The sequence below is a fragment of the Hylaeus volcanicus genome, chromosome 4, assembly GCF_026283585.1.
Source record: "Hylaeus volcanicus isolate JK05 chromosome 4, UHH_iyHylVolc1.0_haploid, whole genome shotgun sequence".
Taxonomy (NCBI): domain Eukaryota; kingdom Metazoa; phylum Arthropoda; class Insecta; order Hymenoptera; family Colletidae; genus Hylaeus; species Hylaeus volcanicus.
The window spans coordinates 19,551,375-19,566,734 of record NC_071979.1 but is presented as its reverse complement, the minus strand read 5'-3'; the positions used below and the strand labels follow the sequence as shown (position 1 = coordinate 19,566,734).

The following is a 15,360-nucleotide window of genomic DNA, read 5'->3' as shown; positions in this document are numbered from 1 at the left end:
ACAGGAAAATAAAGAAAATTTATTACAAGGATTTGTTGAATATATTAAAAAGAATAAAGTAGTAGTCCTGGAAGATCTGGCTGCAATCTTGAACTCAAAGACAGCAAGCATTATAAACATGCGTGTTTCCAATGTCTACATTTCTTTCTTTCATATAATTATCGTATATTTTATTTCTTCCTTTTTTCACTTTAATAAATAAGTATAATAAAAGTTCAATTTATTTTCTTTAATTCTAATAATTAAAATCCAAGTTCGCAATGCAAATACCGACTGTTAGAACTTATTGCACTTAATTCCATCCCTAGGAAGCTACTTGCAAGGTATTTGATCCCATCGCTAGTCGAGGAGCCCATGCAGCGACCATACGTCTCGTGCACGTACGCCTCGCGCGCGACACGCACACACGGAGACGGACGATTTTTCTCCCGGAAATCTGGTCGACGTTGACGTCGGGCTCCAAACCTTTCGTGCAATGTCAAGCACCGCACGTTGCGATGGGCTGAACGTGTTCGTGAAAACTGTCAGAAACGTCGTTAACGATCCAGCTGAAAGCGAAGACCACCAAAGGCGAGCCAGTGAGAGGAATAGAACGCGCTGAAAAAAAGTGGGAGTGAAAGTGGAAAAATTCCGTTTTTCGAAATTACACGGGGGGACAAAGGCGCGCACCTAGTGCAAACACGAGGAGGTTGCTGATGTTCCGCGGATACTATGGAGCCCGAGGAACCTCTGTTGCAAGGAATTCTCCTGTTACCACCGCAGGGCATGCTAGGCCAACTGAAGGTTGGTTAACAACAGGAACTGCGGTTCTACGTTTTCGTGATCCATCGACGAACGTTTACCTTTCGTGGTCTCTCCTTTTCTTATTGTCTTGGTTGACAGGATCGTGGAAAGATCCAACTGTTTATTTATCCGTAATCGTCCTCGAGGAATAACCTACAAAGCTGCAGACATTTCTAGTGTGTACTAACTAGCTCGACCGTGACACACGTCACTCTTTATTCACGTCGATGCTTTGAAGTTTATGAGACACATGACCCTGAAATGTTTGATCACACTTTGATCGACACTGAGTGTATCGTATGAGATGTGATACTCACTTCTACACTGTATTGGAAACACTAAAGCAATGGAAAACATATATATATATATATACATGTACTCTATTTAGTCTTAGTATCATTTTTGTGTCATCTCTTTCCCATCTACAAGCCTTGAATTGCCATATTATAGAGTTCTTCAACTTTTCAAATATTCTAAGCCTTGTCAGATTCACAACCACATGTTACGATACACTCTGTACATCAATAAAATGTTTCCAATATTAAACTATCAAAGTTGTAAATCTCTGATGTTGTTCTGTTATAGAAAACATGGCACAAAAGGTTCTGCCAATTGTTCAGAACCAGCAACTATGGGATCAAACGCGTAGAAATTTATGACAACCAGGAGGAGGCTGTATTGCAGTTGCATAGTCCACGCATCATTACATTAGATGCGTGCATCAAAATTGCACCTAGTAACCAATCACACGTGTTTACCGTAAGTAAAAAGTACCTTTGCGTACAAAGAGTGTGATTTAACACTTTTATATTCATCTCTGATTTCGTATATAGGTAGTGACAAAATCAGGGATCCATTACTTTGGATGCTACTCTGAATCAGATATGAGTTATTGGATTACCGCGTTTCAGTTAGTAGCTTTTAAAGACAGTGTTTCTAACCAGACTATAGAAGAAAATAATGATTTGTACTGTACCAGCGGGGAGGGAGTGTTTTCTGTGAAAGTTGCAGAGACAGATGCATCTAAACGATGTGGTTTGGAAAATAGGAATTATACTCTTGTAGTAGCTGCGGTTGATATGAAATTAATGGACGGAGATATAGTGTTATTCACGTGGCCGTATCGCTACATCAGAAGATATGGTTACAAAGATGGCAAGTTCATTTTTGAAGCAGGAAGAAAATGTGAATCTGGTGAGGGTTCCTTTCGTCTGGAACACAGCAGTCAACAGGAAATTTTTCGATGCATGTACGCGAAAATGAGATCAATGAAGAAATTAATGAACGAAGAAGGTATTCCGAGTATCGATTGCAATGATGCTCAGTACCACGCGGCCTTGGCTATGGAAGCTGGTTCCAGAGCTGCGTTACCCCTTTCTCCAAATAGTTCTGCCAATTTAATTGACATTGATTTCTCATCTTCGCAAAATTCTCAAAAGCAATCGAACTCTTCGTCGAATTTAGATACCAGTTTATCTACTAAACCTTCTTTGTCTCTCATGAAATCTAAGCCTGCAAAGCCGCCACGAAAATATGTTTTCACGGGCTTGTTAGACAAGAAAAATACAGATTCTGAAATATCAGACTCACCTACGTGTGCAGAGTACAAAACATTGAATCTAGATAATTCACCTGATCTATCACAGAAATCGATAGGTAGTTCGATACTTGATGACGACGAGAGACACCCGTACGATCTAGTAGAAGTAAGAAATAACGCTTGGAAAACACACGGTATAGACAACATACATCACACGGAGAGACCAACTTCCTTATTACATAGCGACAAAGATAAAGAAAATGAGGACGATTTCCAGTACGAAACAATGATGCCTATTTTGTCATCTCAGAACTCTACAAAGAGTAAGTCTAGTATTACGGATAATTCAGTGGCAGAGTCGATTAATCACATATCTTGCAAATCTAACGAGGAATCTGATTACGATAAATTAGAACACTTCGGGTCAGCGAGTAAGCTGAGTCAAAAAAGTGCGTATAAATTCGGAAACTTTAACAGCGCGTCGCAAAATTCACATTCCAATGTTTCCTTAAATAGTTCCGTGGTTGACACTGCATGGTCTAATTATGATATTGTTGAAGATATGTCTGCTGTTAGATTAGCAGATGATAGCCATCTTGGATATGGTGTTATTAGAAAGAAAACAAATCATTCCAAGCCTGCTCCTGCTAATAGCACAATGGGTCCAAAGCATACAGTCTATAATAATAGTGAATATGCAATAGTATCAAAACCAAAATGTGTATAAAAAATTCTCGAAAATTTCAACTCCGTAAATATATTAACTATATTTAATTTGGAGATTCTCGTTCTTTAAAATAATAATAATAATTCTAGTCTATGTTATGACTAGAATAAGTTCATTCCTACCTTTTTCTCGCGAACGAAAAAGTTAAATGCTGATATTTTATAATTTCGTTATAAACGTGTAGGAGTGAAATGACATTTATTTTCTGCAAAGATTAGGTTAACAACCACTAGTCTTATTGATCATTGTCAATTGTATAGGAATAATTATTTTAAAAACAAAATGATTTTACGCATTCAAATAATTTTGAATATATTAACCAGTAAATATTACGATTAAATTTATCGATATGATGAGTTCCGAACAAATTCAGCATTAGTTTTTTAAAAACGTAAAAATGACTGATTGCAATAAAAAAGATATAGGTGCCTTATATCGTAAAATATAGTTTAATAGCACAATCCAGCTAAGTTTTATAAAATTGTTGCAGTGTCTAGAAATTAAATTTGCATGTTATTACATTATCTGGTGTACTTAGAAAGTTTTAATATTATTATTATATCTATTATTAGTCCCTTATCATAGCGGTACTGTAACTTTAATCAAAGTTGCGCCTTTGTTGTAAGATGTTTAACTTTCAAGTTTTAACATTAATTTCTCAAACTGCAGAGTCTATATATACAAAATAAGGAAAAAGCAATAAGTCATTCCGTCTGTTTCCAATACTATATATTTTATATACATATATATGTATTATATATACACATTTATAAAGGATTTAACTATGTTTCACAGATTTTATTGTTAATGAAACATAGTTTTATAAAATATGTATTATACATATCCATTTCTTAATACATATTTACACAACAAACATTGAACAATTTGTCTATTAAAACTTGCCATATATAGTAATTTTTAAAACATGTGCCAAGGTCAGCCATTTAAATTTGATTGAGATTACACTTGATAATAAAATCAAGCTGTTTTCAGAGACAGTTACGTAGCAAGAAGAGGCAAGTCTTGTAGAATTTTTGTAAGATCTGAGAAACTTTGTTTTGAGAATATATATCTTTTACCAAATTGTACATATTAGAAGTATTGTTTACATTTTATATGATTAAAAACAAAATAAAAATAAGCATACTATAAAAATATAAACTATTTTTTCTAGTAATTATGCTGAATGAAAAATAAATTTTTAAGTCTCGATATCGACCAAACATATCCGATATTGCTTTTTTACACATATATTTGTAAGTTGAACGTAATATAGATTATAAACAGTATACAATAAATTTAGAAGTATTTATAAATTGCCTAAACAATTTCCATCCTACTTATCCCCAGAACTTTCATAATTTTTCTTTTCTATACATATTTCACTTTTTTTCTTTTCCATGAGATGTCCTTCTTCTTCTACATACTCTGAAAAATACGATTTTTCTTTGGGAACAACCTCCACATATCCTTCAACGTCATTCAGTATTTTTGTAACAGTCTCCCCCTTTGCTGCCAAAAGTCTTTCAATGTTCCTATAAGCTTTCATCTCTGTGAACCATCCAAGATGGTCTGCTATTAAATGGTTATTTTTGCAACCATTACATCGTACTATAACCACCCCCTTTTCATATGCCAGCTTTGATATTATATTGTTATTTCTGTGAGAACAACGTTTACAGGTAAATGCTAACTTGAGTTTCCCTTCAAGCTTGCCCAGCGGCTTCTTAGTAGGTTCTTCGTTGATTGTTTGAGACGATTCGCAGACATTCGTTTTCATTCTAACAAATATTCTTTCACGACGATTGATATCGACCTTTTCTCGTGAAATCGATGCCAACCAATGTAAATTCACAGGTTCTCTCATAAAACTGAGTCGCGTGCCAAGTTGAAATAGCTGTCGTAATGAAAACATGATGAAACTATCTTCTGTTCTTGTTTAATCTTCAACTACACGTCGTCTTCTCCTCTATTTATCATTGTTAGTAATAAGTCTGATTAAATCCTTCGTGTACAATTAGTTTGTGCTAATAAACACAAAGTTTTCTAGCAGCATACCACTTTCACGTGAAGATGCAAACGGATGCACACATGTTTGGAATTGCCCTAATGCCGTTTTCGTCTAACCTATACGTTACATAAATAGCATACTTTTAATGTAAAATAAGTTTATAGCTGAATTTCAATATTAGAACGCTTATAGTATAATTACGAATGTATTGTTTGCCTAATATAGTGAATAAACTAAGTAAATTGTACTCCTACTATATTTTGAGAGGGTTGTACAGATCCTTACAATTTTATTCCTAGTGGTGCCATCTAAGAGAAAACAGCCCAAGTTTGTCGTGGAATAGTTCTTAATTTCTATCGTTAGATGGAGTCACCGATTTTTTTAGTGGCGCCATCTAAAAGAAGAGCGCTCAAGTTTGTCGTGGAATAGTTCTCAATTTTTACAGTAAGATAGTACCACCAATTTTTTTAAGGGCGCCATCTAGCGGTAGAAACTAATAACTATTTTACGACAAACTTGAGCAGTTTCCTCTAAGATGGAGCAGCCACCAGTATTAAAATTGTAGAAATCTACATATCCCCTACAAAATATAATAATTATTGATTTATATACAACAAATTTAGTACGACATTCACCGCTAGATGGCTATAGCGTCATCTGACACCTTTTTGTGATATTTCTATATTTTTACATATTACGTTTTCTTCAAATTGAATATGTACTGTCTTATGTCTCCTTATATAAGTTAACTATTTATTGTTGCTTTGTGCGTCTTTATTGTTTTATCTATAAAACTACGAACGTATTATGTAAGAGAATTGTGTCGAATATACAAAGAAACGAACAAATTTCGTAAAAATTACAGCAATTTTATTCCTATGAAAAATTACACCATACACTGAATCTATTATACTGAAAAATTGATCGTTTTGTATGAATACATTGATCAATGAGCATGCTTGGACACGCCCAAAGTATCGTACGCAGAAATGACAAAAGTTCATGAAAATAGAACCATTTAATGCTTACACCTTTTTAAAATAAATTATAAGAGTCTCATATGTTGACAAAGGAAACTTTAAGATGACTAATACCCTAAACATAATTGATTTTGATCTTATACTAATTTCTTTGCTTCGAAGAAACTCTTCAAGTGTCTTATTTGCCATGCACCCATGATTAACAAGACCACAGATTGTGTAAGGGACCACCAGAATACACGCCGGTGCGTACTCTCAGATGTTTGCCTAAACCGTTCTTCTCGATACTAAGGAAGAAGCAAAAGATTAAAATATAATTGACATTTAAATAGAACTGAACATTAAAAAGTAATCAGTCACCCTTTGGTAGTTTTGTTCCTTGGTTATCTGTTCTAATTGATCAAGAAGTTGACGTATTCTCAATTGTAACTCTGACAACGTTTCCTTCTGGGCTATATTGGCATAATCAATTGCGTGTTCACCCACTTGAATATCCAGATGTACTCTCTGAATAATGAAATGATTGTAATTAAATCAAATGTTATTACAGTAGATGCAAATACCATGTATATCAAACAACAATGGCATGGAGCTGTACAAACTATTATTTAGCGTAAGTAAAGATTGTGTTCTCATACCAATTGAGTGCCACTGAACCAAGAACTGCTGTTGGAATACAAGCAGATAACATGTTCGCCAGGTGTGTGAGAGGTGAAAGAAAATCGTCCCTCTGAACTGTAGACTCTGGAAAGAATCATCTTGTCGTCTGGATCGCGAACTTCCACGTGCATTCCCATACCTGGACTGCTGGGCATGAATCCGCCGGTTCTCGGGTCATAGATCTCAACCTTATAATTCACTAGAAAGGGAATAAGAGAGGTACGATGATAAGGGAATAAGTGAAAGTACGATGAAACGTGCAATCGAGTCAGAACAATTGACGTTCCCATCGACACGTATTAACGATACATTTAACGTACCCAAAACTGTCGTCTCGTCTGGAATCTCCTCGATGAAACACTTTCTCTCGGTTTCAGCAATGTGAAAATAAAGGCCTGTGCCATATTCGAGCATGCACAGAAAGATGAGGAGTATACTTCCGTGTTTTAACATGATTATTTACACGCTGTGCTGTGACAGCACATAAAAACTTAAATTATGGGCAAAATTCTATCTGAGACCGTACACAGCACACGTCACCTTCGAAAACAATATGTGAAATATATGCAGGCGGCGCCACTGAACATTATCGATATCACCTTCCTCGATAAAGACAATTTTAGAAAAACAAAAATGGACGTCACTCTCTTAGGCTCTATTGCAGGTGTAATTCTTCTTTTAATCGTCGTTTGTACGGTGTTCCTAGGACGAAGATCCGGTATGTTCTTCTCCTATCTGTTGTAACTCCTTCTGCATAATAAAAAGATACTTTCTTCGTTACGACTAAATTTCTAACCTCAAAATCCATATTGAAACATGTTTTCACAATTTTTGTCAGAATGTTTACAATTATACAATTGTTATACAATTCTGACAAAAACATGCGTTATTATTAGTTGCTTATAGATTGTGCAGGAATAGGTAAAATTTTGTTCAAACAATAAATGATAAATAGATATACCATGATAGAATTTTATCCATCCCTTATACGTTGAATGTTTGACTCTTGAGAAGATGTTAGACATTCATTCTTTTGAATATATATTATAGCTACGCGGAAGAAACAAACTAATGTACCAGAGAGAGCCCCGCAAGGCAGACCAGTGAGACGAGCAGCAGGTCAGAGAAATGCTAGACGTCGTATGCAAACAAATGTTGTTTCACAAGTAAATGATGATGAAGATGCATCTGGAAATGAAGGCAACGACGAAGCGGATGAAAAACCAGATATATCTGATCAGAAGATAGGTACCAAGAAGCGGGCAAAGTTAGCAGCAAAAGCAGAGAGGAAGGAACAACGAGAGCAAGCTGAACGGGACAGAGAGGAGCGTAGGAAGAGGGATCAGTTGTTGCAGGAACAGAGGGATAAAGAATCCCAGAAGGAGCATGAGGAGGAATTGCGACAGGAAGAAGCAGAAAAGAAAGCAAGAGAGGAGAAGGAAAAGAGAGACTATGAAGAATATTTAAAAATGAAAGAAGCATTTAGCATAGAGGATGAAGGATATGACAAGGAGCAACAGGAAGACGAAGAAAATTTATTGCAAGGATTTGTTGAATATATTAAAAAAAATAAAGTAGTAATCCTGGAAGATCTGGCTGCAATCTTTAACTTGAAAACAGCAAGCATTATAGACAGAATTCAAGAGCTACAAACTAATGGTAGCTTAACAGGCGTAATCGACGATCGAGGAAAATTTATTTATATCTCTCAGCAAGAACTCGAGGATGTCGCGAAGTTCATGAAACAGCGAGGTAGGGTCAGCATCGTCGAATTGGCCGAAAATTCCAATCGTTTAATAAATCTAAATCCAGAGTCCAAATCAAGCATAGTGGAGGCTAGATAGATACACGCTTCTAGTGCAATTACAAAATTACATTTATTTTATTCGTATTTACAAGCGATTCAAATATTTAAAGTTAAAATATTTAATTGCTTGTAAATACCTTTTAACCCTTTCTTTTGAGGGAAATAAATAAAGACTATTCAGATATGTACTGTTCATACAGAACGAGCATATCATTTTTGATTAATTATCAAATAAATATACTGTAAGAAATTTATCCATAATGTGAACCATCCAATAAGAAGTGTATATTCTAGAGAAGCAGAATTATCATGTATAAACACAGTTTTATTTATACTCCACTTGTTATGAAATATTATAATTTTATTTAACTGTAAATAAAATATAAAACTTATTTACGTCAAGCTTTTTTTATTATCTCGATAACAATTCGGCGGAATAAACGTTTAAAATAAATTATTAAACAATACATTTTATTTTCATCTATTATTTGATTAAAATACCAACCATACCCTACTTTCATCAAAATATTTCGGTTGTCGAAAAGAAACAACCTGACGACACCGAGAAACGATGTTGCATCAGATTCTAGTTTGCCTTTAGTTGCAAGCTACACGACTTATATTTTATTTTTCTATGAATGTATAATTTATTTCGTTGGGCACGGCTCCGCCGACAAGGACTGAATTGCGATATCAGACGGTGGTTGGGGATTGTTGATAACAAAAATATTTCTTCGATTTGAGGTATCAAATCAAATGTTGCATCTAAGAGTGTGGTCATCTGTCAAATCTCCTTGGGGCTTTGTAATTGTTTTTTTCACTCGAATTTATTTAATCGAGGAACGAAATAAAAAGAGATGAATTAAAAAATGTTAGGTTTATTTCAAATATTTTTTAACCACTTAAAAAGATTGTCTTGTTACAATCGTCTTCAGTATTATTATTATTGTTCAATGATTGCTTTATGAACTTACAAAATTTTAGTTAAATTTCTCTTTTTTTTTTATATTAGAAACAGTATATCTGAAATTGTACTATAAAAATTCAAAACTAAATATTTGTTCCTTCTAGAGAAATCTCCTCAACCAGTTTGAAAAATACAATTTCCAAGTAAACACGTTCAAACCTGTCGGATGGTGCCCTCGAGCCACCAAAACACGTTCTTGAAAATATCCTATAACTTTGTTATTTCGAAGCTTTAAAAAATGCGATTGAAAAGTAAAACGTGATTATCACAATCGTGTGCCGTACTTATCCTCCTTGGAAGGAAATTGAGATAAAATTTTAAAAAACACAAAAAAAAAATCAAAGATAAATTGAGCATCTTTGATTTACTCCACCCATGTTTTCATGAAATGAATTAATTAAGCTTCCGAGAGTCTTATTTGTCAGAGGCAAATAGGTAATTAGTTCTAGTTTAGTTCGTGGAAAATTTGTGACATAAATTTTCCCGGTTTGAACAACAAGTCCACTTCGGTAAGTAATGTACATTACTAATGCGTGTAACTTTACCGAAGTAAACAGGTTGATGATCTAATTATTGAAATTACGGCGATACGAGGAAAATAAGTCATAAAGGAAACGCGAAATTTAGGATGAATTGACGTCGAAGTTCCAGTAAATATTAACAAATGGTACAATATTATTACATATACAAAAGTGAAGTACTACTCCTTCTGTTAATAAAAACAATTCAACTGAACATGAATAGTATTATTATCTCCGTAATTCTCAAATGTTTCAAAAAAATAAACAGAATAGTAAATCAACTTCGAAATAAATCAGAGAAGTATCATCAATCATGCATTATGAATCTACTAAACATTGTCTTCTTTTTAAGGCGGGAGGACTCCCAAATTTCATTTAATCTTGTGCTCCACGATCACACTGAAAATGAATAGTATTTTTATCCTCGTTATTCAATTCCCAAATGTTTCAAAAAAAATAAAGAACAGAAAAATGAATCAACTTCGAAATAAATCAGAGAAGTATCATCGATCATGCATTATGAATTTACTAAACATTGTCTTCTTTTTAAGGTGGGAGGACTCCCAAATTTCATTTAATCTTGTGCTGTACGATCATACCACAGGCACACTCGTATTTTGCAACTACGTGACCAATTGAAAATCTCTTATGATGCGATCGAAGATATTGTGATCGATCCCCACTCGATATCGTCGATCGACGCTCGAGGAAGGGGGCCCCCAGAGACTATGTAAGAGCTGGCGGAGTCCCTGGAGAACAGTCTTCCAGAAGGCCTTGTAGCGACGATTCCGAACTCCTCCAGTTTCCAAATTCCTCCTCCATTCGGGCAATCGAGTCGAATCCGTCGATACGGAATCGAAGTCGTCGCAATTCTTGCGAATTCTAAGAAGAACGCGTGTGGTGTTTAGCTGTGATCGAGAAGACGCATGTGTCGATGAGGTGCAAAGTCTTAGACTGCCAAGGCAACTCCCCGACGTTCTTGCCCAGTGTCAGGTGAGCGTGAAAACGGGTTTTTGCGCGGTTACGGTTTTTTGCACGGTGACTTCATTTTTTTTTCCTTCCGTAATTACGATTGCGATTGCCCTGCAACTTGGGGCAGCGATGTTCATAATTTTCTAGTCGGTACCCGCCTTTGAATTATTATTAGCAACTTTTTGTCGCGTGTTGAATTTCGCTTAATATTAGACGATGTAATTTGTTAATAGTGAAATTTTTACTGAAAGATTGAATAAATATGCTAATTAGATACTCTGATACATGTAATATTTCTGCGAATACGCGAGTACCAGGAAATTATTATTTCTGTATTCTTTATATTATTATTATTTTTGAAAGAGTCTTCGTACTCTCCACGTCATCATTTCGTAATGATAAGTATATTTTTTGATTTATAATAAACGAATATTGTCGAATAAATTAAAACACTGTTCAAAGTCTGGTACAATTATTAATTAAGTTGTAATAGGCCGGCAAGCCATTGATTTTGGAGGGTACTTATTCTGTAAATTGACAAAGTGGTCGGAATCAATTTTTATTTCTTTCCAACTGTACTTGTTATTTTTTTTTTTTGCACAGACTCGCGAAAAACCTCCGAACTCGCAAGGGGAGTCGACGAGGTAACGCTGGAAATCGTCTAGAACTGTTGGTTCTGGTTCACCTGCATCACGTGCCATAGAGTGAGTATCCCTCCTGAAGAAGTAACCTAAACCTACATTTACGACTGTATTATATTACTTTTAAAGGTGGTAAAAAAGAGAGTCCAATAGCATCAACGTAGAAATAGCGTAGAACAACTCAAATCGGTTCAAATCGTCGTTAGAAGGGCAAAGGGACATTTTGTAGATTACTGGGCAAGGTCGAGGGATTACAAAAGAAACTAAAATGGTGCACACGAACATCCCACAATCCGTCATAAAGGCAGCCTACCAGGACGTCAGGTATTTAATGAAACTCGACCCCCTTTTCCCTGTCTAAAAAAGAATTCAATTAGATTTTAATGTAATTTTACAATTTTTAAATACGCAGGAAGGGTAAGACTGGAGCCACGATGTCCGATAATCAGCAGAACTCGCCGAAGAAGGGCGACAAGTACAATTCCTGGGGTCCGATCTTCAAGAACAAGCAAAGCTTCATCGACATGCACATTTGCTGACGCGTGGCTTCAAAGGGAACGCGACATCCGGCGATATCGCGGTTTAATGGTTGCAGGCGCCATTCGTTTTGAAAATAATCGCGTATCGAGGATCCGAGAACTTCTCTCGTGGCGAGATTTAAATTAGAATGGCGTCTGTAATACAAACTTGGTCGGTGGGGTAACTCGTGGTAATTCAACAATGTTAACAAATAAGATTTTCGTACGAATAAAGATGTGCGCCATTGCGATTGGAGGGTGTTGATTGTATCTCGACGAATTGACACGATTACGAGTGGATAGAGATCGATTATGAAATTCTACCATTTTTACGATAGTAATTTTAGTAATTGGATGAAATTAAATTCATTTTAAATTCGTTCGATTCGATTCAGTCGTTTCGTTGTAATTCGTTTAGCTCGATTCGATACGATTTTTGTTACGATTAATGAGAGATAATTCGACTGGTAGGAATTTTAGCCGCGATTTCCGGTCGAAGAGAATGTTAACCCGAGGCACCGACGAGTCACTATAGTGGAAAAAAAAAGTAAATCGTGGACTAGTTCCGGCGGATACGCATCCCACGACGGAACAAAGACGAAGAACTCGGAAAAAATAGCTCGACTGGATGTCTGAGCAGACACTTGGGATGCGACGCGTTGTAATGAATGTATAACAATTATCACCCTGTCGACACTTAGATGAAGTATCACACGAGAAGATTCTTTATAGTTTTGTGTACGTGTACACTGTACACCTTGCAGGCTTGTACACTTTATTTCGAATGGTCTCGTATTTCCTCTCGAAGCATTCCAGTGGATTCTTCCGTCACGATCAGACAAGTCTGAATCCACTCTGAGTCAGAACCTCTATTGAATGGAATTGAATGAACTCACTTTGAAGCACGTCAGATGGATCCTCTATCGACAAAATAATCATGCCGATTTTATTTTTTTACTATTCTTCTTGTGGTTTATTCATCTATGCTTCAATTTAGTGCCAAAGTAGATGCAAATAGTAAGTACTGGAATAGAATAATAAGGCATACTGCTTCTTTGGAAAAGAAGCATCAGGTATTTTCGACATTTTTGTGTACACCTTGCAGGCTTGTACACTTTACTTCGAATGGTCTCGTATTTCCTCGTGAAGCATTTCAGTGGATTATTCCGCCATGGTCAGACCACGTCTGAATCCACTTTGAGTCAGACAGACTGTATTTCGAAATTTTCCATCGAAACATTCAGAGTTAATAAAAATAAACAAGAAAGAAGATAAACACCTCAGAAACGATCAAAGATTCCTGGATACTCAACTCTTGGAAAACCTACGAAGAAATATAAAAAAAGCTCAAGAAGAAACCGAAAAAAAAATGTTCAGAAAATGCTTGAAAATTCATTGTCGACATCGAAGATTTTCTAGAACCATCAAAACGTTAAGAAACAAGATAGACACCTCATAAATGATCAAAGATTCCTGGATACTCAACTCTTGGAAAACCTACGAAGAAATATAAAAAAAAAGCTCGAGAAGAAACCGAAAGAAAATGTTCAGAAAATGCTTAAAAATTCACTGTCGACGTCGAAGATTTTCTAAAACCATCAGAACGTTAAAAATAACCAGGAGAACCCTCGGCAACATCTGAACCCGCCCATCTCCAATATCCAAACCATAAAATGAGCAAATTCATCGTTCGAAATAATCAGCGAGCACCACCAGTACACCTCGAAAACGATGAAACTCCTGGAAAGCCCGTAAAGTATATCGAAATCTCATCGCCTCCCAAACTCGGAGAAAATAGTAGGGGAAAGTCTGGGCGGTGGGGAAAGCAGCCGCGCGGAAGGGTACAAAAAAAAGCTCCAGTGCGAGAGGTTCGCGGTGTCTCGGGGTAGAACGAGCGCAAGCAGTCGTTGAAAGCGCGTCGACTTGGACGGTCCTCTGTGGGTTGGAGGGTCGGGGGAGGAGCAGCGTCGAACTCGCACCTCGTGCACGACCCCCCGCGCCTTTTCATTTACCTCTTATTATTTTTTTATTTATTTATTTATTCGATTCGTGGGCATTCGCCGCGTGGGAAGTATTTATTTTCGAAGAATCGTGTGCGACGCCACGAAGAAGAGGACGAAGACGAGGACGAAGAAAGGAAAAGTGTCGTTGCACCGTGGAACGCGAGATACCCGAGAGTCGACGTCCCGACGCTGCTATTTCGAGGCTGAAACACACCGGTGAGCTTTTGTCCTAACGGCGACAGGCTGATCTCTTTTAAGGTGCATTGCTCGCGAGCTTTCGTTCGCGAACAGGGATCATTCGGAAAAAGGAGGGGCTAGTTCGAGGTCCTTTTTTCGCGATTCCTAGACGATTCCGTTCTATAAATGGAGAAACCTTCGTCCTGCGAAGGGGACATTCCGAAGCTCGACTGTTGGTTTTTGGTTCGATTTTGCGCGGTACTAGGGCTTGAAATGCTATAGATAATGGTACGTGCGTTTGGACGTAGACTGGTTATAGTTTAGGGGATAGTTTTTATAGTTGAGCTTTGGGGTGTATTTATGCAAATGAATACACGGGGAAATCTGCGAGAACTTGCACAAATGCAAATATATATAAAATATTTTCATATACACGTGACGCAATTAACACGATTCGATAATAATTGAAACTTAGATGAAAACATATCCTATTTTCTAAAATGAGGACACACTTTCATTTAAGTTTTAATTGTTGTGGAATTGTGTTAATTTCATCGCCATCGGTATAGCTTGAGTATTTCATTTCTGGTAATATGACCACCAGTGAGAGTCTTTGAGAAATTTATAAAAACTGATACATGCAGTAGGTATGTATATTGCATATGCATGAACTTCTTTTGTTTCTAACCATTGCTATTATCGGGGTGTAACGATCCCTATACTTCGCTCGGGATTGCTCTTATTATTGAGAGCTGGAAAGACCAGTCCCGAGGGGTATAATGAACTAAATAGCCTTCTCGACTCCCTGGATTGCATTTCCACGAGATTTTAATTCGATCAGTTTTTTGTTTTATTACATTCTTTACCGAAGAATCTTTATAACGTCACACGTGTAGAATAACCATTCGCTCTCTAGAGAACTAATGTAAGTCATTTTAAGCTAGAGGACTAAGAAAGGCCTCAAAAGTGGTAAAAAATATTAGTTTTAGATTCTAGGATACACATCTAAGGTAACCATTCCCTGCATGAGACTGATTCACTCCGAAGCGGGGT

At 36.4% G+C, this 15,360-nt stretch overlaps 4 protein-coding genes and 1 long non-coding RNA gene across 6 annotated transcripts; 3 read left to right on the top strand and 2 right to left on the bottom strand.

The window, feature by feature from the left end:
* The first annotated feature begins 596 nt into the window (after positions 1 to 596).
* LOC128875527 (fibroblast growth factor receptor substrate 2) lies at positions 597 to 3,328 on the top strand. The gene is made up of 3 exons (XM_054121167.1): positions 597 to 783; positions 1,369 to 1,542; positions 1,617 to 3,328. The coding sequence occupies exons 1-3, from the start codon at positions 712 to 714 to the stop codon at positions 3,048 to 3,050; spliced, it is 1,680 nt and encodes a 559-aa protein (XP_053977142.1). The 5' UTR covers positions 597 to 711; the 3' UTR covers positions 3,051 to 3,328.
* Positions 3,329 to 3,762: 434 nt separating this feature from the next.
* LOC128875531 (uncharacterized) lies at positions 3,763 to 5,355 on the bottom strand. 2 transcript variants are annotated; one of them, XM_054121171.1, is made up of 3 exons: positions 5,263 to 5,355; positions 5,109 to 5,177; positions 3,763 to 5,019 (listed from the first exon to the last, which is right to left on the bottom strand). In XM_054121171.1, exon 3 carries the CDS (start codon positions 4,963 to 4,965, stop codon positions 4,387 to 4,389), a length of 579 nt encoding a protein of 192 aa, XP_053977146.1. In that variant the 5' UTR covers positions 4,966 to 5,019; positions 5,109 to 5,177; positions 5,263 to 5,355; the 3' UTR covers positions 3,763 to 4,386. The 2 variants fall into 2 exon arrangements, with proteins under 2 accessions (XP_053977146.1, XP_053977145.1); XM_054121170.1 differs by having other exon boundaries at positions 3,763 to 5,177; positions 5,316 to 5,332.
* A 554-nt stretch (positions 5,356 to 5,909) lies between these two features.
* Positions 5,910 to 7,267, bottom strand: LOC128875530 (transmembrane emp24 domain-containing protein eca). The gene is made up of 4 exons (XM_054121169.1): positions 7,022 to 7,267; positions 6,680 to 6,900; positions 6,402 to 6,548; positions 5,910 to 6,328 (listed from the first exon to the last, which is right to left on the bottom strand). Exons 1-4 carry the CDS (start codon positions 7,152 to 7,154, stop codon positions 6,179 to 6,181), a joined length of 651 nt encoding a protein of 216 aa, XP_053977144.1. The 5' UTR covers positions 7,155 to 7,267; the 3' UTR covers positions 5,910 to 6,178.
* Positions 7,259 to 8,988, top strand: LOC128875528 (DDRGK domain-containing protein 1). The gene is made up of 2 exons (XM_054121168.1): positions 7,259 to 7,419; positions 7,752 to 8,988. The coding sequence occupies exons 1-2, from the start codon at positions 7,266 to 7,268 to the stop codon at positions 8,543 to 8,545; spliced, it is 948 nt and encodes a 315-aa protein (XP_053977143.1). The 5' UTR covers positions 7,259 to 7,265; the 3' UTR covers positions 8,546 to 8,988.
* A 2,750-nt stretch (positions 8,989 to 11,738) lies between these two features.
* Positions 11,739 to 15,252, top strand: LOC128875532 (uncharacterized). The gene is made up of 3 exons (XR_008456836.1): positions 11,739 to 11,933; positions 12,022 to 15,190; positions 15,238 to 15,252. It is a non-coding gene; the product is annotated as an uncharacterized LOC128875532 (long non-coding RNA).
* The last annotated feature ends 108 nt before the right edge of the window (positions 15,253 to 15,360 follow it).